The 26,127-nt window shown below is 51.4% G+C and overlaps 4 protein-coding genes across 4 annotated transcripts in view; 3 read left to right on the forward strand and 1 right to left on the reverse strand.

Moving 5' to 3' along the window:
- Positions 1-1,278, forward strand: part of MONBRDRAFT_7571 (uncharacterized protein) — a gene marked incomplete at both ends in the record, with an annotated part of 5,743 nt that extends 4,465 nt beyond the window's left edge. Inside the window, 4 exons of the mRNA XM_001744917.1 lie at positions 37-135; positions 236-331; positions 433-531; positions 889-1,278. Of these exons, the coding sequence (XP_001744969.1) occupies positions 37-135; positions 236-331; positions 433-531; positions 889-1,278 (684 nt within the window). The remainder of the gene's footprint in view (positions 1-36; positions 136-235; positions 332-432; positions 532-888) is intronic.
- A 484-nt stretch (positions 1,279-1,762) lies between these two features.
- MONBRDRAFT_24763 (uncharacterized protein) lies at positions 1,763-9,558 on the reverse strand (the record flags this gene model as incomplete). Its single annotated transcript, XM_001745093.1, has 28 exons — positions 1,763-1,813; positions 2,257-2,318; positions 2,656-2,773; positions 2,902-2,973; positions 3,137-3,208; positions 3,393-3,461; positions 3,555-3,623; positions 3,787-3,858; positions 4,006-4,077; positions 4,476-4,547; positions 4,728-4,799; positions 4,971-5,039; positions 5,216-5,287; positions 5,447-5,518; positions 5,614-5,685; positions 5,937-6,008; positions 6,468-6,539; positions 6,753-6,824; positions 6,995-7,063; positions 7,162-7,230; positions 7,420-7,488; positions 7,657-7,728; positions 7,916-7,987; positions 8,109-8,177; positions 8,327-8,398; positions 8,840-8,908; positions 9,013-9,195; positions 9,301-9,558. The coding sequence occupies 28 exons, from the start codon at positions 9,556-9,558 to the stop codon at positions 1,763-1,765; spliced, it is 2,304 nt and encodes a 767-aa protein (XP_001745145.1).
- A 1,200-nt stretch (positions 9,559-10,758) lies between these two features.
- MONBRDRAFT_32099 (uncharacterized protein) lies at positions 10,759-13,373 on the forward strand (the record flags this gene model as incomplete). Its single annotated transcript, XM_001744918.1, has 8 exons — positions 10,759-10,808; positions 10,999-11,176; positions 11,287-11,446; positions 11,728-12,037; positions 12,436-12,530; positions 12,645-12,817; positions 12,908-13,087; positions 13,155-13,373. 8 exons carry the CDS (start codon positions 10,759-10,761, stop codon positions 13,371-13,373), a joined length of 1,365 nt encoding a protein of 454 aa, XP_001744970.1.
- Positions 13,374-13,963: 590 nt separating this feature from the next.
- Positions 13,964-14,460, forward strand: MONBRDRAFT_24765 (uncharacterized protein; the record flags this gene model as incomplete). The annotated part of the gene is made up of 3 exons (XM_001744919.1): positions 13,964-14,080; positions 14,116-14,219; positions 14,352-14,460. The coding sequence occupies 3 exons, from the start codon at positions 13,964-13,966 to the stop codon at positions 14,458-14,460; spliced, it is 330 nt and encodes a 109-aa protein (XP_001744971.1).
- Between the last annotated feature and the right edge of the window lie 11,667 nt (positions 14,461-26,127).

Raw genomic sequence — 26,127 nt, forward strand, 5'->3', positions numbered from 1 at the left:
GATGATGTTGATGATGCTGTACTGTTCATCCCGCAGCATGACATTGCACCACTGCACACCGCCTGCCGAAACGATCATGTAAAAGTTGTGGAGATGCTGTTGAAGCGCGGTGTTGATGCTAAATCTGAGAGCAACGTCAGTACAGTAGCTCCCTCTTTTCCCTTTTACCCCCTATGATGGTACCTCATGGTGATGATGCTGATGGTGTACATCATGCTGATGCATCATCCCGCAGAATGATACACCACTGCAGATTGCCTCCGTTCACGGTCATGTAGAGATGGTGGAGATGCTGTTGAAGCTCAGTGTTGATGCTGAAGCCAAAAAAAACGTGAGTACAGTACCTCCCTCTCCTCCCCTTTATCCCCCTATAATGGTACACCTGTACCATATGAGGATGATGATGATGGCTGCTGATGCATTATTCCACAGTCTGGCTGGACACCACTGCACACTGCCTGCTATTACGGTCGTGTCAAGGTGGTGGAGATGCTGATGGAGCACGGTGTTGATGCTAAAGCCAAGGACAACGTCAGTACAGTACCTCCCTCCTTCCCCCCTTTACCCCTCTGGCTGCTGCTCCTGCTCCCGCTGCTCGTCGCCTTTGCCCCGTCCCTCCTCCGCTCTACACCCTGCCCACCGTGCGCGTTCGTTATGCCTCTGGCTCTCCCTCTCCCCCCTTTTTGCATCCATGCAATGCCGGTGCTCCCTGTACCCTGCTCTGTTCCCCTTTGGTCTCTCCCAACTGCTGTCCTTGCTCTCCCCTTTTCGGATGTTGTGACTTTACATGTTAATCCGGACACCACTCAACCCTTTGTCATTGCGCCCCTGAAAAAAAAACAAAAACGAATATGTGCCACATGTTTCTGGACATTGACTATCACATAGGACGGCCAAACGCCGCTCCATTCAGTCTGCAAGGCCTTCTCTCCCAGCCAAAAGGCTGTCCAGCAGCTCTTGCGGCACGGTGCCGACCCGGATGCAAGAGACCTCGTAAGCCAATCACTACGATGCCGTACCTTATTTGCTTTTCTGCTGCACCTGCGACTGATACCTGATGACCTGTTGTGGCAGGCGGGTGCACGACCCTTGGATCTGCTCCTAAGCAAGAGTCGCATCGAGCTGGAGGTGGGCCTTTTTTTCATTTCGGTACTGATTGCAGAGACAAGCTCGCTCACCGATGAATTTGTCTTGCTTTATAGCTGGTGGCAGAGCTGTTGGGCGCAACCCAACTGCTTTGCTCCTACCAAACTTCGAATCCCAATGGTGCGAACCTGATTCCCATGTCATTGTCCGCATTGTCTTGTGCTCATCGGATTTCAACGTGGTGCCAGTCCAAGGCTTGATTCATGCGGAGCAGGTTAGACGCCGGCGGTGCGCCGCTGCTGTTCTCTGTAGCGTGGGCTGGCGCGTGGATCCTAGATCGTTCAATATCCAAGATCTACAAACCCTGTGTGACTGCCTGACCGCTCGAACGTTCGCCGCTCAAGCTGCGCCTACGAATTGAATTGCGTGACGCTTGTGATTGGCTTGTCGACCGCTGTTATTGGACTACAAGCATAGACGCACGTCTTCCAGAAGCTACTGGATCACACTGGAAGACACCAGTCCTGCCAATCGTGATCAACTAAAATGGCTGATAATCCTTGACGGCACTCGTCGAGCAGGCTTGTAAAACATTGTGATTGTTCCTGCCACCGAGATACAAGTACAGTCCTGTTGACCGGGAGTGGCATGTTTTTACTTTGTACCTTTAACGTTTCTACTTCCTCTTTTCGCTTTGTAAATTGACCACAGACAGGCAGGTGATATCCTAAAAGCTATGCGAACAGAAAATGAAGTCAATAGGCAGGGGTTTTGTCGTGCGTCAGAAGCTGAACAGCCCAACAACCACCGAAAGAAGCGGGAAACCGCCTCGTCTCCATTCACTATGACATCAAATGATTGATGACAATGCTGTCTCGGTAATGGCGGCTGTGGCGTTGCGCAAGCTGATAACAAGAGCACTGAGCGGTGGGCTTGTTGCGCGGGCGATGGGTATCGGTGAAGCTTGAGATTGTGGCTATTGAATGCGGTACACACGCCTGGTTGTCAAGGTGCTTGGTACAGCCGGGTTAGGGTCAGTTTGTGCAATATCTGTGCAGCCACAAACTTGAAAAGCTACACAGTGCTCTCATATCTCCTTCGCATCATAAACAGGGTGGAACTGCCGAGCTGTGGCTACCCGTGAGACGCGGGCCACCAGGCATGGAAAACTTTGTTGAGGGCTCGCAGCACCTGTTTGGCACGCTTGTTCAATGTCTTGCTGCGCTGGCGCGCTAATTATGATTGTCGGTCACATCCAGAAAAAATTTCGTCAGGTCGGTAGTCTGAGGGCTTTATCTTACCATCGGTCCTCACATCACACCTTTTGGACTTGCAAATGATTGCTCAACCTCAGCGGAAAGGAGGGGCGGACAACAGCGCATTGAAAAGGCGCAGGGAGTTTGAAAGCTGCACGGTTCTCTTGCATGCAGCCTGGGTGAGTTTGGTTCCAGAGTCAATTGTGAGGCGATGCGCACAAAGATGCTTCAAAGGCTTGCTTTGAAATGCCATGGCCATGTTAACATGCTGAGCAAGTACCACTGGAAGAAAAGACTTGGCAAGTTCCCAAACCATCTAGATCGGCTTTCGCATCCTCCAAGTCCAGCATGACATTGCCACAAACTTGAACGTAGCCGCCGACCGTGGCGAGATTGGCCAAGTTGGCGACGCTGGTCAACTTTGGATTACTCTGCAAGGCCAGGCAACAAAGATGACGTTTCCAATTAAGAAAACAAAACCAACGCTGGCAGCGTTTTGCAAAGGTATATCGGGAGTAAAAGCAAAATTCCAGCAAGCGTTCATATCAAGATTGCCCACCGAAATCTTGAGATAGCCTTGAATGGCTGTCAAATTATCCAAACCGACGAGGCTGGTGAGGGCGTCGTTGTCCTACAGAATTTCGTCGACCCATTGTCAGAGCGCGTAAGCTTCATTTTTTGGGCTCGATCATCCAAACCCGCACAGAGAAATTCTGCTGGCGTTCCTCAGTTGTAAACGAGGGTAGAAGCAACATGAAAAACCGCAACAAAGCTTTGATACCGCAAGCGCTTACCGCAATCTTGGCGTGGTTGCCGATCCACATCAGGCTGCCCAAACCAACCAGGTTGGTTAGGCCACCGTGGTTCTACAGCATCGAGGAAAAAAAATACACGAGCACAGACATCAAAAGTTCTTTAAGCCTCGGCCATTCATGTTTAGGCCACACAGATAGGTTCTTGACTTTGCAACAACCTGCAACCTGAGCTTAACTCGAACAAAAGTCATAAATGGCAAACGCATGGTCAAAACCGGGTACCACAGAAGCTTACTGTAAGTTCGAAAGAGCCGCCGATCGACACCAGGCTCTCCAAAGCGAGACTGGGCAGGGCTTCGTTGTACTATAAATGGCAGGACATAGTATTATTCTTTTGCAACCCAAGTCTTTGTCGGGCAAGCCAGAGCAGAAGACAGGAAAGGCGATAAGAACCTACTTTCATTTTGAGGTTATTACCCACTGATGACAGATTGCTCAACCCAATATTGGTCAGAGCGTTGTGGTTCTAAAGAGCCACGTCAAGCAACATAGAAGAGGAATACAGACTCAGCATCGTGATTTACTAGAGTACCTACGTCCCCAAAGAGTTGCCGATTTACGGGCACACCTCAACCCATGCTTTGATATCAGCATTCCCGCGCGAGAGCATCGGTAGTGCTGCAACTCACGTAGATTCTCAAATCATCGTTTATTGAAGTCAAACTGTGTAGACCATCAAAGCTTGTCAGGGCGCCGTTGTACTATGAGGTAACGGCAAGGCCCGAGCGTGAAGAAGTGAGAATAATTGCCGCCATCACCATTGTCAGCATTCCAATCCCAGAAATCAGCTCAGACGCGACACTAATTAACAAAGAGCACAGTTGATCATCGCCTGCGCCGGAACTTACTGCAAATTCGAGGCGACCGTTGACAGTCGTGAGGCTGCTCAATGCCGCGATGCTGGTGAGTGCGGGATTATTCTACCAAGGCACGTCAAGTCGCACAAGCAGATTGAAACAACACAAAAGTCATCGCAATTAACTGCCCCAGTCTTAACCTGTTAACACAGGACGAGCAAGCTTGAGGGTTCACTCGCAAGACACCTATCTTGCTCAAGGCAAACTCACTTGGATCAAAACGTAGCTGCCAACGTATGCTAGGTCGTCTAGACCGGTAAGATTGGCCAGTTTGTTGTTATTTTGCCAGGTCGAGGTTAGAACGCATCGATGGCATTATTTACACCGACACGCAAAGGAGTTATGAGTCCGCAGGTCTTGTGATCTACCCCAATTCCTTCACACGCAAGCTTTTTCTGGCTGGATCCGTGCGTGAGAGTAGCTCAGTGGCGAGTCGGAACCTTTGCTTATAACTAGCTAACCTCGATCCGGACAAATGAACCAGTGGTTGTCACCTTGCCCAAACCGACTAGACTGGGCAGTGCGTCATTGTTCTACAAGTCAACGATAAGTCAGTCCAGAAGACGTCGATCAAGGCATTGCACGGCCCCAGCCCCACATAAACAGTTTTTTTTTGCTGTCAAAACTTTCGTAACCAACAATCGACCCAACAACTTCTCCATAAATCTGCATTTGAAGGTAGGTAGGAAAGCATCTGCGTCAGCGTAGCTCACCTCAAACCTGAGGTAACTTTTAATCTCTGTTAGATTACTCAACCCAGTTAGAGTGGCCAGTTCTCTGTTATCCTATAAAACCACGTCATATTAGAACAATTCCAGCACTGAAACAGCCCATCGAGTGACTCGGGACCATTGCAAGAGCAATGCTTCTCTGAATCTCTAGTTGTTTCTATGTTGTTGTCAAGAATTGCAACCAGGAATGAAGCTACAGTCAGGAGATGCGTGAAACAAACTCACTTTGATCGAGAGGTCAGCAACCGATGTTAAACTGTTCAAGCCATGCAGATTAGACAGCGCGCTATTGTTCTAGAAGTCGACACGTTGCGCCCAGCGTGCCGTGATAAAAAAGATGGGCCACGCACCGCTGGAATACCGAGCACACACAAGAGTATTGCTGCCCTCCTAGCAACTCTCTGACGCCGAAGCTTTTCCACAAGAGCAGGTGCACAGGCTATCAAACGCAGACTCCCAACGGGACTTACTTGGATGGAGATCGTTGATGAAACAGATGTTATTTTGTCCAGACCAGACAGACTTGTCAACAACGCATTGTCCTACGCAATGGGGCAAGGCACGTTTGATGGCGGTGCATTACCAAATACCATCAGGTTACCACGCAGATACCTCACGGCTAAGGTAGTGTGCCTTCCCAAACCTTTACTAGGGAGGGTTGGACAAGCTGGCAATCCAGCGTTCCCTTGGCTCGGCCATACTTTGATCTCAATACTTTCGGCAATAAAAATAAAGTTATCCAAGCCACACAGGCAGCTCAATGCGTTGTTGTTCTACAAACGGACAAGTGGGAAAAAGAAGATCGTCACACGTTGTACAAGGGTTCAAAAATGCCTCGGATACGGTAAATCAGTTGATCAGGACTTACCCAGACAACCAACTCCCCGTGCGCGGTCGTCAGGTTGTGCAGTCCGAAAAAGCTAGTCAGTGCGTTGTTTGCCTACAAAATCACGCCAAGAGGCGACAGCGTACAAAGACGGCAGAATTGTCAACATTACGCTCCAGATCAAAACACACCCGACAGAGGCTCAGACGTTAAAACGCTCTTTTTGGCCCTCCTAAACACCGCCATTTTACCCCTCGCAACAAACCCTTTCGAGCAGAATTGTGCTCGATTCAAAAAAAAAAAAAAAAAAAAAAAAAAAAAAAGAAAAAGGAGAGGAAGCAAGAGTCCAAAATAAGAGAGCTCACTTCAATCTTGAGACGGCCACCAATCTTGGTCAGACGTTCCAAGCCAGCAAAGCTGACCAATGCGTCATTGACCTATGACACCACAAGAGGGACATCAAAGAACGATAATGATAAAACTTACTCACATCAACACAGCCCAAGCATTGAAATATGTTGACTTGATGACATCCGGCTGCTTTCTCAACACACTTGACATGGGCAGAATCACTGGCAAGAGAATACCACAATCCAACGACGAAGAGTCCTATGAAGCTACTCACAAGGATCTCGACGTTGCCTCCAATGGATGTCAGGTTGTTCAGGCCAGCAAGATCAGTCAGCCCGCCGTTGCCCTTTAGCAACACGTTGATGTCAGCGCACGAAAGCGAACAAAAGCTAGCCAATCACATGGACCAGCGTCACGACACCTTCACATGATGGAGTTGTTGAATAGCTCTTTCCCATCACGGCGTGCGTTTAACAAGTCATTGCGACTCGAGTGTAGATGCCAATTTAAAGGCACCGTATGTCTTGTGTGAGTCAAGTGCTTACGTTCAATGTCAGGCAGGTGCCGATGGACGTAATGCTTTGCAAACCGGCGAGACTGGTCAACGCATCGCTACCCTACAATATCACGGATGCAAGAACAAGAAGAATGATTGTCATAAGATAGATAGACAATCAACCCAAAAGCCCAATTGGACACTTTGCAAGTGACAACCCCATCACACCGCAAACGCGGGTATTCTCAGTTCTTTCTTGATCCTATGAGCTCCTTTCTCTCTCTCATGGTATACAAGCCAGCGGAAAAACAAGGAAGTTGCTCGCTTAACTCACAGACACATAAAGGCAGAATTCCAAGGCTGCCAAGTTCTTCAAAGCACTGAGACTGGTAAGCGCAGCATTGTTCTACCAGTCGCAAAAAGCCAAAAAACAACAATACTGATGAGAAAGCTCTAAACCCCGCTTCCTCCATAGAATGTCATGGTTACAAACTGTCTTCCACATGGTCTTGTCCCACCGTGGCTGCAAACGCTAGCACCATTTCAACAGCCATAGGGTCAATGTGACGTGCGTACCCATAAGTCAAGACTACCCATAAACGTCAAGCTCTCCAAGCCGGCAAGGCTAGACAGCACGTCATTATCCTACAAAATACCGTCGAACCAAAGCACAAGATGTAAGCGCTGATCAGAGCAGGGGAGATTGCTTACGCTGGCCTCTTTACTGCCTGTGTGCGCCCGACCTCAATGTGGAACAGCTCCAGTGACGTCAGACTGTCCAAGCCAATGAGGCTGGTCAACATATCGTTGTTCTAAAGCGCGCAACACGTTTGCCAACCGCCACGCAGCGCAATGACAAAATTGATGAACGCTCCAAACAGGCGCCACAATTGCTTGAGTTATTCATTGGCCCGCTTGACTATGCAGCTCAAATTTTAAAAAAAAAAAAAAAAAATCGCCATGAAACGATAAGACCAAGAATTTGTGTGGCGAGTGCCTACCGTGACATAGATGAAAGTCGTTTGCGTCAAATTCTTCAACGCGCTGAGACTGAGCAGTGCTTCATTGTTCTACGTCGTGATGCGCCATTACACCCAAAAGAGCGATGATAAAGTTAAACCAAGGCTATCAGGTTTCTCAGGCTTATCGAGGCTGGTGCTTCATGAGCTCACATGCTAGGCAGCAGGCATGCAAGAAGTCTTCAAGGCGCCAGGAATCGAGTATCTTCCGGAGCTCACCTGAATCGTTAGAGGGCCATTTATCAATGACAAGGCATTCAACCCAGCCAGATTTGACAGGGCGGCATTGTCCTTTGAGAGCACGTCAAGCCACAAGAACGAACAACGATGAGAAACTGTTTAAGCTGCATCTATTGCAGCACTCAAGCTCACATCAACGCAGACACCTTTGTCTTATTCTGGCCCGCAACAACACAACAGCACGGGAACAAGGGTGCCCTCACAGCAACCACCGAGCAGTGCTGTGTCGGAAGCGTACCTCAATACTGAAAGTACCATCAATCGATACCAAACTCTTCAAACCAGTAAGATTGGTCAGAGCGTAGTTATTCTAAAAGTTGCGTTGCCGCCACAAGATCCCTCGTTATTGTGTGCTGCTCAACCAAAAATTAAAAAAAAAACTTGATGAAAAGAAAACCAAAGGCAGATATTCGTGTGCTTTGGGCGCCTACTTTAATCTTGAGTGTGCCGGTCGATGTTAGGCTCTCCAATCCAGCAAGGCTGGTCATGTTCCCATTGTGCTACCGAGCCATGTCAAGCGGCATTGAGTAGGCGAGCCATCTCATTACCAAACAGGAACACCGCTACACGAACGAAACTCTCAGAGGCAAAGGCCTTGCATGGCAAAAAAAGACCGTGTGAGCCAAGCGAGGGCATGTCCAGAACTGACTGTAATCTCGAGGGCGTTCGGAATTGATGTTAAACCATCAAGCCCAGCGAGACTGGTCAGCACTTCGTTCCCCTACACATTTCCGTCGGGAAAACAAGTTGATGAAGAACTGTGCGATTCCACCTCAAAGCCGGGCGCGGGGCAGAGAAGTGACCACAATGCAAGTTGGTACTTTTTTCCTCCAATTACAGCAGACTCTGCTCGGCTGTGCGTCAATTTTTTGCGCTCAAGTACGACTCACATCGATTATAAGTTCGTTGATCGATGCCAGGTTGCTCAAGCCGGCCAAGCTGGTCAAGACTTTGTTCTCCTGGGGTCGTATACAGCCACATCAGGTCAGAAAACGCTTGCGCATGAGCCGCTGCAGCCCGCGGCACTCAGCAGTATTGCGTTTCAAGACTCGCCCTTTGTCGCGCCGCCTTTTCTCACAAAACCCATATTAGGCACCCTGACGAGGAGATGAAATATAACAACACATTCTGACCCTCCCTTCTGGTAGAGAGAGGACGTTACCTGCAATGTCAAATCGCCACCCAAAATGGAGAGATTGCCCATGAAACTCAGGTTTGCCAAAGGCGAGTCCTAGTGCAGGAGGCGCAGGAGGTCGGCGGTCAATGCAGAACAATGGGCTGAGAAAAACTCGGACTGTCTTTTAAAGGCTCGCGACGTTCTTGAAGTGATCTAACAATAATGAAGACATTTTCAGTGATCTCGACCACAGTGCTGAGCTTCTGCACGTCAAATGACTCTGTCAAACTGCATCGTATGAAAAAGATGTTGCCATCAATGCGGGTGACTCCTTCGGGCACGGAGGATAAATTGCAACCAATACTTCCAACATGGGTGATGCCAAGGGAGGCACGCTCAAGCTATCACCAGCAGGCGTTGAAAGGAGCAAAGAGAAGACAGTTGAGGGGTTGCCAAAGCCTCGCAAAGTTACGGTGTAGAGAGCAGGGAAAGAAGTGTCTGCATACTCGCTCAATGCGGTCGGCAAATGATGCGTTGATCAGGGAATCAATGACGTCAATCATGATAGCTTTGCGACAGGCGGCAATTTGTTTGTTGTGAGAGAAGAGGTCGGCTTTGGTGCAGTCACACTGACGACGTAGCCGGTCAACGGTGTGTGCCGTGATGGTGGAAATCATGTCGGTGGATGTCGCACGGTGGGCAGACCCGAGCGAGCCCAAAATGACCGCCATGGCCACGGTGGGCAGAATGCATTGAAGCAGCATGATGGTTGCCAACCAAAGCTGCTTCCCAGTCGCGCAGTGCTCGCTCACGTACAAACCCGCCTGGTGCGATCGCTGCGTTGAGGGCATTGGTGAGAAAAATGCGTCATGGAGCTCGCCGTAATGTTGCGTTGCCAGCTCACCACTTTGGTCATACATGTGAAAAGAAGGAAACCTTGATTGATTGACCGCACGTGCTTGACTGTAAAAGTTTGGTGCACACGGCTTTTTCGGAGCAATGACGTTTGGTTGTCACAAATTGTTTGTTTCACATCATGCTCGAGGTGTGAATGCGCAATCGAGTAACTGCGAGAGCTTTTCGCGACCTGACGACATCTATTATGTCATGTGAAACGACATCGGATGCATAGATAGATTGCTCGCGTACACTGTCCAGTGTCCAACCCTTTACAACTCCATCATCGGATGTATGGATAGATTGCTCGCGTTTTTGTCCATCAGAAAAAATTTCGTTTTGCCTGAGCAATATTAAATTTACAATGCTCTTTCCACACTGGTTTTTGATTTTGGCACGCAGGCAGCGGGCAAATGCAGCCCCGAAGAAACAGCTTGTCGTCGCCAAGAGCGTGATCCACTGGCGAGGCGGATGAATCGCGTCAAAAATGGTGCAGTACGTACTGCCACGTGCCAAGCGCAACATCAAGCACGTTGGATGCACTCTGATGCCAAGACGTGGCATGAAGGCTACCATGCTTCCTGGCAAATGCTGCTTTGCGCCGTGCGCCTCTTACTTGAGACAGCCGAGGCCAAAGCAGTTGCACCCTGAGTCTTGAAGAGCTCAGAGCTGACTGGACGGCCTCTGGCACGTCATGGAAAACGTGTGGACCAGTATGACTTGATTGCAAGACATGCTGATGGTCAGTAAAGCCTCGTGAGGACATCGCCCATTGCCAGACGCCGTCCCGAAGCGCTTTGGGCAATTTTGTTGACAGGGGTACCAAGGCCACATTTCAGGATTGGCTGATGGCAGGTTTTTATCATAGCTTGTCCTTGTCAACAACGTGCATGTGCGCTATTTTGAGCAAGCGCTGACAGCTTGAAGGTGAGCGCTGCCACTTGAACCGCCCTTGCGCCCTTTATGGCTTATTTGGCTTTTGAATGCTAAACATGCGCGCGCCTCCGCAACAGCAAGACAAAAACCGACTGGAAAAAGATGAGGACGCTGTACAGTGTTAAGCAAACATGCGCAATGAATTTGTCAAGGTGTTTGCCTGCGATGCTGCCGACTTTAGGTAGGCCCTGCCGTTTCAAGCGCTGGTCCGGACTTGGCTTTGTTCTTACGGGCTAGTCCTCATGGTGGGATTTGGTCATGACAGCACTTTTGTATGGTCATTTGGGCCGCGTATGCCTGTGGAAGGCATACCTATTTTTGAACGGCATGGGCTGTCCCTTCTGTCAAGCATGCTTTGCTGCAAAAGGCAGTCTGAGGAACCACATCATAAACGAGCATCCAGACGAATCGAAAGCCAAGCAGCCGCCTCAACGCGTCAAGTTGCAAAACCCGGGTCGTGGTGCCGGAGTTTGCTGCGTTAAAGTCATTGTCGAAGCTACCAACGACGCTTCAGCAGCTGATGACAGCAAGAACGAGGAGGAGCTGGAGGTGCAGCAGCGGTTTGACCACCTCATCTCAAACACGCAGACCATGGCGTTAGAGGCCGAGGAGCAACGGTGCCCGTATGGCATTTGCCAGATGCACCCCGTTTACGATAGTGTGGCATGACGCTGGCCTTTAACGAGCTGACGCCAGAACGAATGGCCGAGCTGAGCCACAGTCTCTTGTCGGCGCCATTCAAGTCAGGCACGCACGAGCTATTCTTGACGCCCTACGAGCAGCTGTCGCAGCACGGCCTGGTCACCGCCGTGGTGACACGTTAGTTCAACGACGAAGAATCGCACCATCAGCATCACGCCATGCGCCAGGTAGCCCCCAGCACCGTCAGCAGGTACCTGAGCCTTTGGTGCAATTATTGCTGCAGCTGGAAACCATGCCTACCTCCAAATCGTTGAGCTTTCTGGGCCGGGTGCTTGCCATTCGCGGCCAGGCCGTGATTGCTGCTGCCTTGGCCGTCAAGGCGGCCCTGACTGCTGGAACGAAGGGAGGAGAGCTCGTCGAGCCCCTGACATTTCTATAACTAGCCCTGGTCGAGGTAGAGTTGAACCTGTTTGACAACGACAAGGTGCACTTTGTCAACGTCTTTTTATTGTGCACGGTTGTGTCCAAAAGAAGCGGCATATTGCAAGGCGTCGGGGGGTGGACGACCACGCCGGCTGGGCTTCTCAAGCTGTTTCTGTTGTGCCATGGAAAAAATGAGGTGTGGACCGCGGCTCAAGACTTTAAGCCGTATCTGCAGCCCGGTTGGCTGGCAGGCGAAGCAGTTCGCGTTATGCGTCCAAGCCTCAGTTTAGAAGCACTCTCGAAGCTGTTTGTTACGGGTGAGGTGTCATGGCAGGCAAAGGGGCAGTACGCGTGTTCGTACAGGCCCCGGTTTTACGGCGCTCTGGAATTTGCTTGTATGACTGTTGTAGTTTTGACTTTTCTCAGAACGAAAAAAAAAACAAAAGAAGAAGAAGAAAAGGTGTGTGTGTGTGTGTGTGTGTGTGTGTGTGTGTGTGTGTGTGTGTGTGTGTGTGTGTGTTCTTTGCATTTTTCACCTTTGGCTTTTGACATTTGCTTTTGATCTTCTTCTTGTTCTTTTGTTTCTTATCGATATCGGCATCGGCGGGCTTGCTCGACGTGTCTTGCTTTGTGTTTGCATGGTGACTGATCACATGTGCTTGGTATGCTCTCCTGGTTCGGGCCTTGTGGCGACGCCAGAACGTTTTGATTGAAAGCACTGCTGCCATCATTTTTGCTTTCAGTGAGGCCACTGATCTCGCCTCGCAGTCGTCAGCGTACGCTTGGGCAACCAAGTACGCCGGTCCTCGCAACTGTCAACCAATATCATTGGCCAAAGGTGAGTCATTTTTGCATCAGTCAGAGAAGAGCAAAGAGCCCGCTGACCGGCTGCCATTTTGGGTTGTCAGACGAGTTGTACTTGGAGGGGGCTCATGAGATTGATGGTGGATAGATAGCGGTTTGAAGCGGATGGTGAAGAATAGAGAGAGAGATACCGTTACCATGAGTGATGATGGAAAGCAGCTGTGGGATGCGTGTTATGCATCAGATCCACAAGAGGTGCTGCAGCTGTTGACCAGTTGGGACCAACAACGTTTTCAAGATGCTGCTCAATTCAGAAATGCAGTACGTATGCTGTTTGGTATACTACACTTTGATTGAATGTGTCAGTTGGGTGATATAAAATATATAACACATGAATGCATCATCCCACAGAATGGCTGGACAGCACTGCACGTTGTCTGCCTTGACGGTCATGTCAAGCTGGTGGAGATGCTGTTGAAGCACGGTGCTGATGCTGAAGCCAAGAACTACGTCAGTAAAATACCTTCCTCTTCCTTTTTCCCCTATGATGGTGCACCTGTACAACAAGATGATGATGATGATGCTGTACCTGTACGTCATGCTGATGCATCATCCCACAGCATGACGGCACAGGGCCTGCTATCATGGTCATGCCAAGGTGGTGGAGATGCTGTTGAAGCACGGTGTTGATACAAAAGCCAAGGACAAAGTCAGTACAGTGCCTCCCTCTTTCCCTTTACCCCCCTATGCTGGTATACCTGTATACCTGTACCACATGATGATTATGGTGATGATGCTGTACCTGTACGTCATGCTGATGCATCATCCCACAGCATGGTCAAACCTCGCTGTACTTGGCCTGCCTCGAAAGTCATGACAAGATGTGGAGATGCTGTTGGAGCACGGTGTTGATACAGAAGCCAAGGACAACGTCAGTACAGTGCCTCCCTCTTTCTCCCTCCCCTCGCTCCTGCTCCTGCTGCTCGTCGCCTTTGTCCCGTCCCTATCTCTTCTACACCCTGCCTACCGTGCGCGTCCGTTCTGCCTGTTGCTCTTTGTCTTCTCTCCCGCTATCCCTCTTCTTTCCCCGTTCTCCGTCCGCCCGTTGTCGCTGCTCCCTGCACCCCGCTTTGTTCCATTGTGTCTCCAGCCTGCTTCCTTGTTCTTGATGTTGTGGCTTCAAACCGAGCATGACCATATCCCTTGCCATCACGCCTTTGCCTCTCTCGCGCGCTCAAATGGCTTTCAGTGCCGATTTTACAAATTTACCCTGACGCTCCCCTCCGCCCCTTTAAGAAAAAACTGCAAGTAGGCTCATGTTTCTGAACATTGATGATCCTTATAGGACGGTCACACGCCACTCTATGCAGCCTGCAACGCCTTCTCTGCTAGCCGAAAGGTTGCTCAGCAGCTCTTGAGTCACGGCGCCGACCCGGATGCGATAATCTTGTAAGCCTTTTAACCACGATGGCGTACCTTTGCGCTCTTCTGCTGCACCTGCGATTGATATGTGATGGCCTGCTGTGGCAGGCGGGTGCACGGCCTTTGGATCTGCTCCTTCGCAACATTCGCATCAACCTGGAGGTGGGCTTTTTTTTTATTTTCGGTATTGATTGCAGAGGCAAGCTTGCTTACCGATAAATCTGTTTCACTTTATAGCTCGTCGCAGAGCTATTGTGCGCAACCCGTGCCCCTTGCTCCTACCAAACTTCGAATCACAATGGTGCGAACCTGATTCCCATGTCATTGTCCGCATTGTCTTGTGCTCATCGGATTTCAACGTGGCGCCAGTCCAAGGCTTGATTCAAGCGGAGCAGGCCAGACGCTGGCGGTGCGCTGCTGCTGTTCTCTGTAGTGTCGGCTGGCGCGTGGATCCTCAATTGTTCAATATCCACGACCTACAGACCCTTTGTGACTACCAGGCCGCTCAAACGGCCACCGCTCAAGCTGCACCGACGAATTGAAATATGCGACGCTTGTGGTGAGCTTGTGGATCGCTATGCAAACAGAAAAAAAAGTCAACGGGCCGGGCGGGCTTTGCCAAACGTCTAAAGCAGAGCAGTTCAACAGCCATCGAAAAAGAGCGGAAAACAGCCCTGCCCTCATTCGTCGTGACATCGACTGATGACCATGGTGTCTCAAAATTGGCGGCCGCGGTACTGCGCGAGCTGGTGATGAGAGGGCGGCCCGCCGCAGGAGAAACGGAGTAACTGCGAGCACAAAACGACCAGAAGAAGTAAAAGAAGCACCATCATCATGTATTGGACTACAGGCATCGTCATACGTCCAGAAGCTACTGTATCACTGGAAGACACCAGTCCTGGCGATGATGTTTGATTATCCTTTACGGGGAGAAAGCGTGTCGAACATTGTGGTCGTTCTTACTATCGAGATGTAAGTACGGTCCTGTAGACCAAGGGAGTGGCATTTTGAGCCGGGGCGCTGGATGGCAAAGCCATCCTGCAGGTAGGACGGCACACAACGTCTATGGCCGCACACAGCTCGATCACAGTTGGACTCGGGCGCTTGATGGCTGCGCGCCGAGTTGCGGGTTGCCGCGAGAAAAATGATGGGTGTAGTGTGAGATTGTTCTTTTTTTTTTCTTCTTCGCTCCAACTCTTGTGCCATCGAAACAGGCTGTCCGCGGCAGCAACGATCTCTTCAAACCCACGGTCAGGCAGTGTGGCAATGTGGCAACGTCAATTGGCAGTCTTGCTCACGATGCAGCATTTGTCAATGGCCTTGGGAAGGCAAAGTGGAAGTGCGCGACGGGTACGGCTCCCGGATTTTGGTCTATCTCTGCTTGTGCTAGCCTGCCGCACAGATTACGCCTTGTATCTCCACAATCACCGTCGTCCCTGTTTCCCTGGGTCGATTCAAGGAAAAGGCTGACGTAAAACTTGACTGGCACAATTCCGATTCAGAGATGTATGACGACTTTGGCCGCTTGAAGAAAAATAATGGTGGCCAGAACGAGGACAAACCACTTGTGCACGAGGTGAGTCAATTGACGCTTCCTTTGCCTGGCGCAGTTGTGTCCTTGCTGGCCCAAAGGCCCGGCGTATTCCGTTCATCACGACGGGTACATTTGTTTGCGTGCAACCTAGGTGGTTGGTGAAGAACAGTTTCCAGTTTCCTTTCGCACGAAATTAATAGCGTGTGGTCGTGTAACGTCTTGTGACAAGGCCAGGATCAGTGAAGGCATGACCTGATTGTGGCCTGCATCACAGCAAGGTCTTCAAGACAAGGCTCGCATCTGCCTTGAGCAGACGCACTGGGGGATTACCATGCATGGAAATCGCCACAGTGTTGGTAACCGACCGGCTTGCCTGTGTGCTGCTGAATCAAGAAGCAATTTGAAGAGTAGGGATCAACGCGAAGGCAGGCATCGACGATCAACGCCTCGACAGTCGTCGAGGCATCAAGGAGCATCGCAACCGTGTGCTGGAAGCAGTGCTGAAACTCAGGATTTTGAGAGACCGATGGGCGTCGACAGAGTGCTCGAATGATTGCCTGAACGGCTCATGCTGATGATGATGATGCCACGACACTGCGGCTCGCCCGAGGAGCAGAAACCAAGAGCCAGCGCAATATTTTCTAAAAAAAAAAAAAAAAAAAAAAAAAAAAAAACAAGAAGAAGGACATGAAGCACAGTTATTGTAAGCGCACCTCGCGTTCGTCCGACCAGCTTCTCTGCCATGCCCAACTGGCCGGCGAGCGTGATGAGCGATCACGTGGCTGTTCCTCGACTCTGAAATCAAAGTCATTTCTTCTCGTACTGGTTCGGCCGATACTGTATTCAGATGCGTCATGTAGTTCGTGGCTTGAAAAATGTGTCACAGCCGAACGTGTCGAATCGAACGAGGGGGGCCTAAGCAGCTATAAACATTGGTTTTTGATCCGACTTGCCTTTTGGCTTCTGGCAGAGACATTGAATGATGTGAGTGCCCTGCTAGGATCTGAGCTGTGCTTGCTCTGCGAGGATCAAGGCCTCGACGGTCGGGCTTTTCGACTCCAGAAACGGTCAAATACTTTTGCCAAGGCGGTCATTGGGAGCGACGAAAAGGGCCAATGATGTTGCTCGTTCCCTTTGGATGCGCGAGGCCATGAGCTTAAAGCTGCCGCCAGCAATGGTCGCTCGCGTTTGGGCGGGGGGATAAGATTGATATGACCGGAGGGGGAAGCGGGGTTAGTCAACGGGCTTGTCAAGCCATGGCAGTCAACGAGACAGTACTTCAAGCCCCAGTTTTGTGGTGTTTTGGAAGCTGCTTGTAACAGGCGGGCTGTCATGGCAGGCAAAGGGGCGGCATACGTTGTTTCCGCGCGCTTTGGAATTTGCTTGCATGACTGTTGTTTTCACTTTTTTTTTTTTTTTGAAAGTGAAAAAACACAAAAGGTGTAAACGTGTGTGTGTGTGTGTGTGTTCTTCGCATTTTTCTTGTTCCCTCTTTGGCTTTTGCCATTTGCCTTTGATTTCTTTTTCTTCTTCTTCTTCTTGCTCTCTTTGGCAGCGATCTCGGTCTCGATATCGGCATCGGCGGGCTGCTTGACGTGTCTTGCTGTGTGTGTGTGTGTGTGTGTGTGTGTGTGTGTGTGTGGTGACTGATCGCTTGTGCTTGGTACGGGACTCTCCTGGTCGGGGCCTTGCGGCGACGCCGGATTTTTGATTGAAAGCATTGCTGCCATTTTTTTGCTTTCAGTAAGGCCACTGATCTCGCCTCACAGGCGACAACGTGCGCTGGGCAACCAAGTACACCTGTACTCGCAACTGTCACCCAAGATATCTGGCAAAGGTGAGTCGTTTGATGCACCACGCAGAGAAGAGCGAGGCCCGCTGACCGGCTGCCGTTTTGGAAACTGCACGCGCACGTCGAATCCCAGTCCGAATTCTGGGTTGTCAGACGAGTTGTACTTGAAGGGGGCTCATAAGATTGATGGTAGATAGAGAAGCAATAAAGCGGTTCTGAAGCGGATGGTGAATAGAGAGAGAGATACCGTTACCATGAGTGCTGATGGGGAGCAGTTGTTCAATGCGTGTCGTTCAAAAGATTCACAGAAGGCGCTGCAGCTGTTGACCAGCTGGCACCAACAACGTATTCGCGATGCTGCCCAATACAAAAAAGAGGTTCGTGTGCTGTTTGGTATCATAGGATTATGTTGGTTATTTTTTGAATGTATCGCTGAGCTGAATGTGGTGACGTTATGGTTGGCATTATCCCACAGGATGGCAGAACACCACTGCACTATGCCTGCCTATACGCATTTGATTGTGTCGAGGTGGTGGAGATGCTGTTAAAGCACGGTGCTGATGTCAAAGCTAAGGACAACGTCAGTACAGTACCTCCCTCTTCGCCGCTTGATGGACCTATGATGGTGTACCTGTACCGCCTAATGATAATGATGAGGCTGAACCTGTACGTCATGCCGTTGATGCATCATGCCACAGGTTGGCGATACACCAATGCACTTTGCCTGCTATGGCGGTCACATCGAGGTGGTGGAGATGCTATTCACGCACGGTGCTGATGTCAAAGCCAAGGACAACGTCAGTACAGTATCCCCCTCTCCGCCCCTTGATGGACCTATGATGGTGTACCTGTACCGCCTAATGATAATGATGAGGCTGAACCTGTACGTCATGCCGTTGATGCATCATGCCACAGGTTGGCGATACACCAATGCACTTTGCCTGCTATGGCGGTCACATCGAGGTGGTGGAGATGCTATTCACGCACGGTGCTGATGTCAAAGCCAAGGACAACGTCAGTACAGTATCCCCCTCTCCGCCCCTTGATGGACCTATGATGGTGCACCTGTACCGCATAATGACGATGATGATGTTGTACCTGTACGTCATGCCGTTGATACATCATGCCACAGAGTGACTGGACACCACTGCACTATGCCTGTCGAAACGGTCACGTCAAGGTTGTGGAGATGCTGTTGAAGCACAGTGCTGATTGCTCAAGCCAAGAACAACGTCAGTACAGTACCTCCCTCTTCGCCCCTTGATGGACCTATGATGGTGTACCTGTACCGCCTAATGATGATGATGACGCTGTACTTGTACGTTATGCCGTTGATGCATCATGCCACAGGATTACTCGACACCACTACACTATGCCTGTCAAGACGGTAACGTCGAGGTTGTGGAGATGCTGTTTAAGCACGGTGCTGATGTTAAAGCCAAGGACAACGTCAGTACAGAACCTGCCTCTTCGCCCCTTGATGGACCTATGATGGTGTACCTGTACCGCATAATGACGATGATGATGTTGTACCTGTACGTCATGCCGTTAATGCATCATGCCACAGGATGACTGACACCACTGCACTATGCCTGTCAAGACAGTCACGTCGAGGTTGTGGTGATGCCGTTAAAGCACAGTGCTATTGCTGAAGCCAAGGACAACGTCAGTACAGCACCTCTCTCCTCGCCCCTTGATGGACCTATGATGGCATACCTGTATTGCCTACTGATGATGATGATTTTGTACCTGTACGCCATGCCGTTGATGCATCATGCCACAGATGACTGGACACCACTGCACTATGCCTGTCTATACGGTCACGTCCAGGTTGTGGAGATGCTGTTGAAGCACGGTGCTGATGCTCAAGCCAAGAAGAACGTCAGTACAGTACCTCCCTCTTCGCCCTTTGATGGACCTATGATGGTGTACCTGTACCGCCTAATGATGATGATGACGCTGTACTTGTACGTTATGCCGTTGATGCATCATGCCACAGGATTACTCGACACCACTACACTATGCCTGTCTAAACGGTCACGTCCAGGTGGTGAAGATGCTATTGAAGCACGGTGCTGATGCTCAAGCCAAGAACTACGTCAGTACAGTACCTCCCTCCTCGCCCCTTGATCGACCTAAGATAGTGCACCTGTACCGCTCAATGATGATAATGATTTTGTACCTGTACGTCACGCCGTTGATGCATCATGCTACAGAGTGACTGGACACCACTGCTCTATGCCTGTCTAAACGATCACGTCGAGGTTGTGGAGATGCTGCTGGATCATGGTGCTGATGCTGAAGCCAAGAGCGACGTAAGTACAGTATCCCCCTCTTCGCCCCTTGATGGACCTATGATGGTGTACCTGTACCGCCTAATGATGATGATGACACTGTACCTGTACGTCGTGCCGTTGATGCATCATGCCACAGGATGCCAGTACACCACTGCACTATGCCTGTCAAACGGTCACGTCGAGGTGGTGGAGATGCTGTTGAAGCACGGTGCTGATGTCAAAGCCAAGGACAACGTCAGTACAGTACCTCCCTCTTCGCCCCTTGATGGACCTATGATGGTGCACCTGTACCGCCTAATGATGATAATGATTTTGTACCTGTACGTCACGCCGTTGATGCATCATGCCACAGGATTACTGGACACCACTGCACTATGCCTGTCAATACGGTCACGTCGAGGTTGTGGAGATGCTGCTGGATCATGGTGCTGATGCTGAAGCCAAGAGCGACGTAAGTACAGTATCCCCCTCTTCGCCCCTTGATGGACCTATGATGGTGTACCTGTACCGCCTAATGATGATGATGACACTGTACCTGTTCGTCGTGCCGATGATGCATCATGCCACAGGATGCCAGTACACCACTGCACTATGCCTGTCACAACGGTCACGTCGAGGTGGTGGAGATGCTGCTGGATCATGGTGCTGATGCTCAAGCCAAGAGCGATGTAAGTACAGTATCCCCCTCTTCGCCGCTTGATGGACCTATGATGGTGTACCTGTACCGCCTAATGATGATGATGACGCTGTACCTGTACGTCATGCCGTTGATGCATCATGCCACAGGATGGCTGTACACCACTGCACTATGCCTGTCAAGACGGTCACGTCGAGGTTGTGGAGATGCTGCTAAAGCACGGTGCTGATGTCAAAGCCAAGGACAACGTCAGTACAGTACCTCCCTCTTCGCCCCTTGATGGACCTATGATGGTGTACCTGTACCGCCTAATGATGATGATGACGCTGTACCTGTACGTCATGCCGTTGATGCATCATGCCACAGAATGGCAGTACACCACTGCTCCATGCGTGCAACAGCGGTCAAGTCCAGGTGGTGAAGATGCTATTGAAGCACGGTGCTGATGCTCAAGCCAAGAACTACGTCAGTACAGTACCTCCCTCCTCGCCCCTTGATGGACCTAAGATGGTGTACCTGTACCGCTCAATGATGATGATGATTTTGTACCTGTACGTCACGCCGTTGATGCATCATGCCACAGGTGACTGGACACCACTGCTCTATGCCTGCAACAACGGTCACGTCCAGGTTGTGAAGATGCTATTGAAGCACGGTGCTGATGCTCAAGCCAAGAACTACGTCAGTACAGTACCTCCCTCCTCGCCCCTTGATGGACCTATGATGGTGTACCTGTACCGCCTCAATGATGATGATGATTCTGTACCTGTACGTCACGCCGTTGATGCATCATGCCACAGTATGACTGGACACCACTGCACTATGCCTGTCACAACGGTCACGTCGAGGTTGTGGAGATGCTGCTGGATACGGTGCTGATGCTCAAGCCAAGAGCGATGTAAGTACAGTATCCCCCTCTTCGCCGCTTGATGGACCTATGATGGTGTACCTGTACCGCCTAATGATGATGATGACGCTGTACCTGTTCGCCATGCCGATGATGCATCATGCCACAGTATGACTGGACACCACTGCACTATGCCTGTTATTACGGTCACGTCCAGGTTGTGGAGATGCTGCTGAAGTACGGTGCTGATGCTCAAGCCAAGGACAACGTCAGTACAGTACCTCCCTCTTCGCCCTTTGATGGACCTATGATGGTGTACCTGTACCGCCTAATGATGATGATGACGCTGTACCTGTTCGTCATGCCGATGATGCATCATGCCACAGTATGACTGGACACCACTGCACCATGCCTGTTATTACGGACACGTCGAGGTTGTGGCGATGCTGCTGGATCACGGTGCTGATACTCAAGCCAAGAACAACGTCAGTACAGTACCTCCCTGCTACCCCCTTGACTCTGGCTGCTGCTTCTGCTACTGCTTCCGCTGCTTCTGCTACTGCTTCCGCTGCTCCTGCTACTGCTTCCGCTGCTCCTGCTACTGCTTCCGCTGCTCGTCGCCTTATCCCCGTCCCTCTCTCCTCCACACCCTGCCCACCGTGCGCGTCCGGTCTGGCCCTTGCACCTTGTCTTCTTTTCCACTATCCCTCCTCGTTTGGCGGCCGTGCTCTGTCGTTGTTCACCGCTCCCCGCCCTGCTCCCTGCTGGTCACTTCCACCTGCCGTCCTTGCTCTCCCTTTTCTAATGTTGTGACTTCAATCCGGGCACCACTCCACTCTTTGCCATCGCGCCGCTGCCTCCCCACACGTTCAAGCGGCCTTTGGTGGCCGTTTCTTCAGTTTCGTTCCGCCCTTTTTTCGATTCCTTTTTTTATTTATTTCGAAACTCGCTTCCTTTCGGGCCCCTGCTCCCTGCGCCTTTTTTACCATCCCCTCGCGTCTGGCGGCTTCGGCACACCCCAAAGCATTGTTACCTCGCTTGTGTTATGAGGAAGCAAATGCACATCGCCCTACTCGGCCCTTGCGTCGCTGCTCACCTCACACGCTCCAATCACATGTTCTCAGAGTGGCGAAACGCCCCTCGTTCTGGGACGTCAAGAAGGGCATGGTAACGAGCTGGAGACCGTGTTTGCTGCCCACAAGGCCATGCTCTCCTGGCTACCGCCCCTGCCTGGCCCTGCGCCAACCCTCGAGGTGAGCCCCCACCCCTCTTGTTTTTATCCAAACACGCTTCCCGTTCGTAACCCTACCCCTCATCCAACCTAATTACGGCCAATCGCACTTCAAAACCCCCATTAGACCACGGGCTCGGTTGTAGTGGCGGTGGACAAGTGGCTCAAGCCACTCCTGCCCAGACGCTCCACCAGCCATCTCTTCCGTCACCTCGATGCCTTTATCAGCGGTGCCGCCAAACAAAACCCCAATCTTGCAACGGTGGTTGCTTCAATCCAAAAAAACATCAATGAAGCTCGACCAGATTTTCCCGCCATGGACTGGGCTGCCTTTCAAGCGACCATTACCCAGGCTCTCAACGCACTCGACCAGGCACTGGAAGCGCCCGTCACGTTGACCGACCGCTTGAAGCAATTGGACCCAAACACCGACAGCCTGGACCTGGTGCTCCAAGAGCTTCATGATGTCGCTGCTTGGTTTGAACTGCAGCCTGCTCTTCTCGAGCTTCAGACCGTGCGGGCAAGATGCCCCGTTCCACTTAACACGCCCGTGATCGCGCCCAAGACGCCACCCGCCGACCTGGCGGCAGCCCTGAGCAAAGTTATTGCTCTAAGCGGCACGGAACCCAAGCGTCAAGAATTGCTCACCAGCGCCAACAGCAACCTCCAGCGCCTGGTGTTGGCCTTGATCGATGCTCTGGACGTCGTGGCAAGAGCGGGAACCACCGACACCGACACGATTCATCGCGTGGAGATGTTACGGCAATGCGCACAATGCGTGGATGCAAGTGCACCGCCTCCAGCCAAGGTGCTGCCTGATGCTTGGAAGGAGCTGTGCCAAGCTCACGAGAAGTTGAGCCGACTCGAGCAAAATGGTCTCGAACAAATTGCTCAGTGGCAACCACCTCTAGACTATGAGCATCAAGATTGGTACTTGGCGTTTGTACACCACGAATTGCAGGCTCTGGTCAAGCAGTTGCAAGACGTGATCGACTGGCAGGCCGCGACGCTCTCCGTGTTGGACTCGTGCATGAGTCATGTGAACAGCTTGACCCAAGACGTTGATTATGAATCGGTTTCTGCCCACGAGGAACTAACCAAAGTGAAGAATGCGATGCAAGGCATCAGCGCGGCATTGCAGCTGGTGCCCGAAGCCGTTCGGTCTGGTCTCGAGCAGGAACTCAAAAAGCTAGAAACGCGACGCGACAACTTGCAACAACAATTATCAAATCAACCATACGTAGACCACGTCGCAGAGCTCGCCCAGCTGCTGCACCAACACTTCCCAGCGCTGCTGGTCTTTCTGCACCCTGAACAAAGCACGCTGGGAGCACGGCTTCGCACTGTGCTTGGGCGCGACCTTCCGGCCAGTCTTATCTTGGAAGCCATGACCAAAGTAGACCGGACATTGTCGCTCTCCAGCCTGGGCCAACTGTCTCTCCAATACAACCAGAATCACAAGGTGTACAAGACCCGTGCTGCTCTTCCAGAATGCCCTGAACAGGATTTGGCTGTCAAGGAGTACGCGTTTGCTGAGCAGCACAAGCAGGGCCAATGCCGGACGTTTCTTCGCGAACTCCGCGCCATGCGCCAGCTTGAGCACCCACACATCATCCCAGTCCTTGGCGCGCTTGTGGACGTGCACAGTGGCCACCCAAGCGCCTATGTGGTGCAGCCGTGGTGTACTCAAGGAGATTTGCAGCAGTGGCTTGGCAAGGCGCACCACCTGGCCACCTCAACCGTGATTGCGGGTCTGATGACTCAGCTGCGCACCGCCCTAGCCTTTATGCATAGCAAAGGCCTGGTGCACCGAGATGTCAAGCTGAGCAACGTCATGCTGGACGGCGACGAGGACCAGCCTGTCGTACGGCTGGGTGACTTTGACATTGCCAAGGCCGCCGCTGAAGCCACCATGCTACCATGCACGGCCACTGCATCGTCGGGCACGGCGGGCTATGTCGCACCAGAGGTGCTATTTGGAATGGGTCGTGTGGGGGCGCGTCCGGCACAGGATGCCTTTTCCTTTGGCTGCGTTGTCTACAACACCTACATGTTCCCACAAACGGTGCCACCTGCTCAGTCACGGGGCGATGAGGTCGTGAATCGATGCACATGGAATTTATCAGCGGGAGATGGTGTCTACAGCTTTCCGCATCTGGCTGCTGAGGTCGGTGATAGTGCAATACCTATTGACCCACAACGAAGAACCAACCGCGCCTCTCGTGTGACTGGAACTCACTTTGGCGTCTCTGATGCAGATGTGCGATTCGTCGAGTGATTTGTACAAGGAAACGCGGACTTTGCTTGCAACAGATCCAAAGCAACGGCCGAGCCTATTGAGCGGCCGGCAGATTGCAGAACGACCTGTCGCCGCCCATGCCGGGCCAGCCATTGAAGTTTTGCGCAATTCATCCGAGCTTATCCCAGAGGTGCGTTCGTTGTTGATGCAATGCTTACCTCGACATGAAGTCTGATTTGGATGTACCGTGCAACTAGGTTGCTGAGCTGTTGAAGCAGCTGAGCATTGACGGGCAAGGGCCAGCTAACATTCAGGTGCAGCGGGTAGAGCGGGTACAAAACCCCGTGCTGTGGGAACGCTACAGCGCCAAGCGACGGGAGATGCTGCACCGCATCACGAACCAGGAGCATTGCACGCAGCTTCAAACGGCCACAGTAGATGCGTTTTCGGGCTGTCCAGCCTTGCTTCGCGATGCATCCTGTCAAGAGCGCCTGCTGCTCCACGGCATCTCCCCTGACGCAATGTTGCGCGACAAGATTGTGCGCTTGGGCCTTGACTATCGCTTTGCCGGCAGCAGCGCTGGACACCGATTCGGTCTTGGTGTTTACTTGGCAGACCATCCCAGCAAGGTGTGCTCATTGAGCGGTTGTCCTGTGTTGCTGTCGCTACTGCGTATTCTCATGAGCGCTTATCATAATGTAGAGCCACCGATATACCGACCCGCCGCGTGGTTCGAATCAGCTTGGCCCAAACGATGAGCGGACGCTCATCATCACACGAGCACTGCTGGGCCATGCCTTTGTTCATCACTCGCCTTTGCGCGGTGCACTGGCCCCTCCGCTTCTGCCTGATGCACCCAACAATGAGCGGTGCGTTGGGCAATAAGCGGTTGTTCCGCGTGCTAGAGAGTGCCTTTGGTTGTTTTTTGACAGGCCTGCTGTGTCTCCATCACTTCTTTAGATATGACTCGGTGATTGCCACGCCGCCGGGGGAATGCCGCGAGATCATTTTGTTTGACAACACGCAAATCTATCCAGAGCTGGTGGTCTACTACACGGCCAACTAGGATGCGTCTTGCTGTTGACCTGTTTCCAGGTTCTGTTTCCTGTGTGCTTGTAGGGTGTCGTGCGACGAGGGCGTGGATGATGAATTGACATACATGCTATTATGAAGGTGCTTTGCAATCCCGAGTGAGACAGGGCATTCGTGGGCCAAGCTAAGTTCCTGTGCAAGTATTAGCTTGGTATGGCTGCTGGAAGTAAAATAGTAACAACGCGAGTCTGCGGCAAGAGTTTTATCCGAACCGAGCATGGGTCCAGTGGCGAGCTGACCTTTCGAGAGGATAGCGTGGGGAAAAGGCTCCTAGATGTGTGCAGGTTCAGCGAGCTAGCACTCACCTACACGCACATTGCTGGAGGTACGATTGGAATCAGGCCCTCTCTTTTATTTAATTTTTTTTTTTTCGTCCCACTCATGCCTGTTTGCATTTGACTAGGTCTGCGGCCACGAGCCTTTGTGTATCAAGGGCTGTCCTACAAAAACGGCGTGGGCCGGCAACGAGCCGCGTTTTTTGCCGAGAAGCAGCTCTCCATATTGACCCGCGTGAGCAAGACCTACTGGCTGTCCCTGAAC

This window comes from Monosiga brevicollis, genomic scaffold (genome assembly GCF_000002865.3).
Source record: "Monosiga brevicollis MX1 MONBRscaffold_7 genomic scaffold, whole genome shotgun sequence".
In the NCBI taxonomy this organism is placed as follows: domain Eukaryota; class Choanoflagellata; order Craspedida; family Salpingoecidae; genus Monosiga; species Monosiga brevicollis.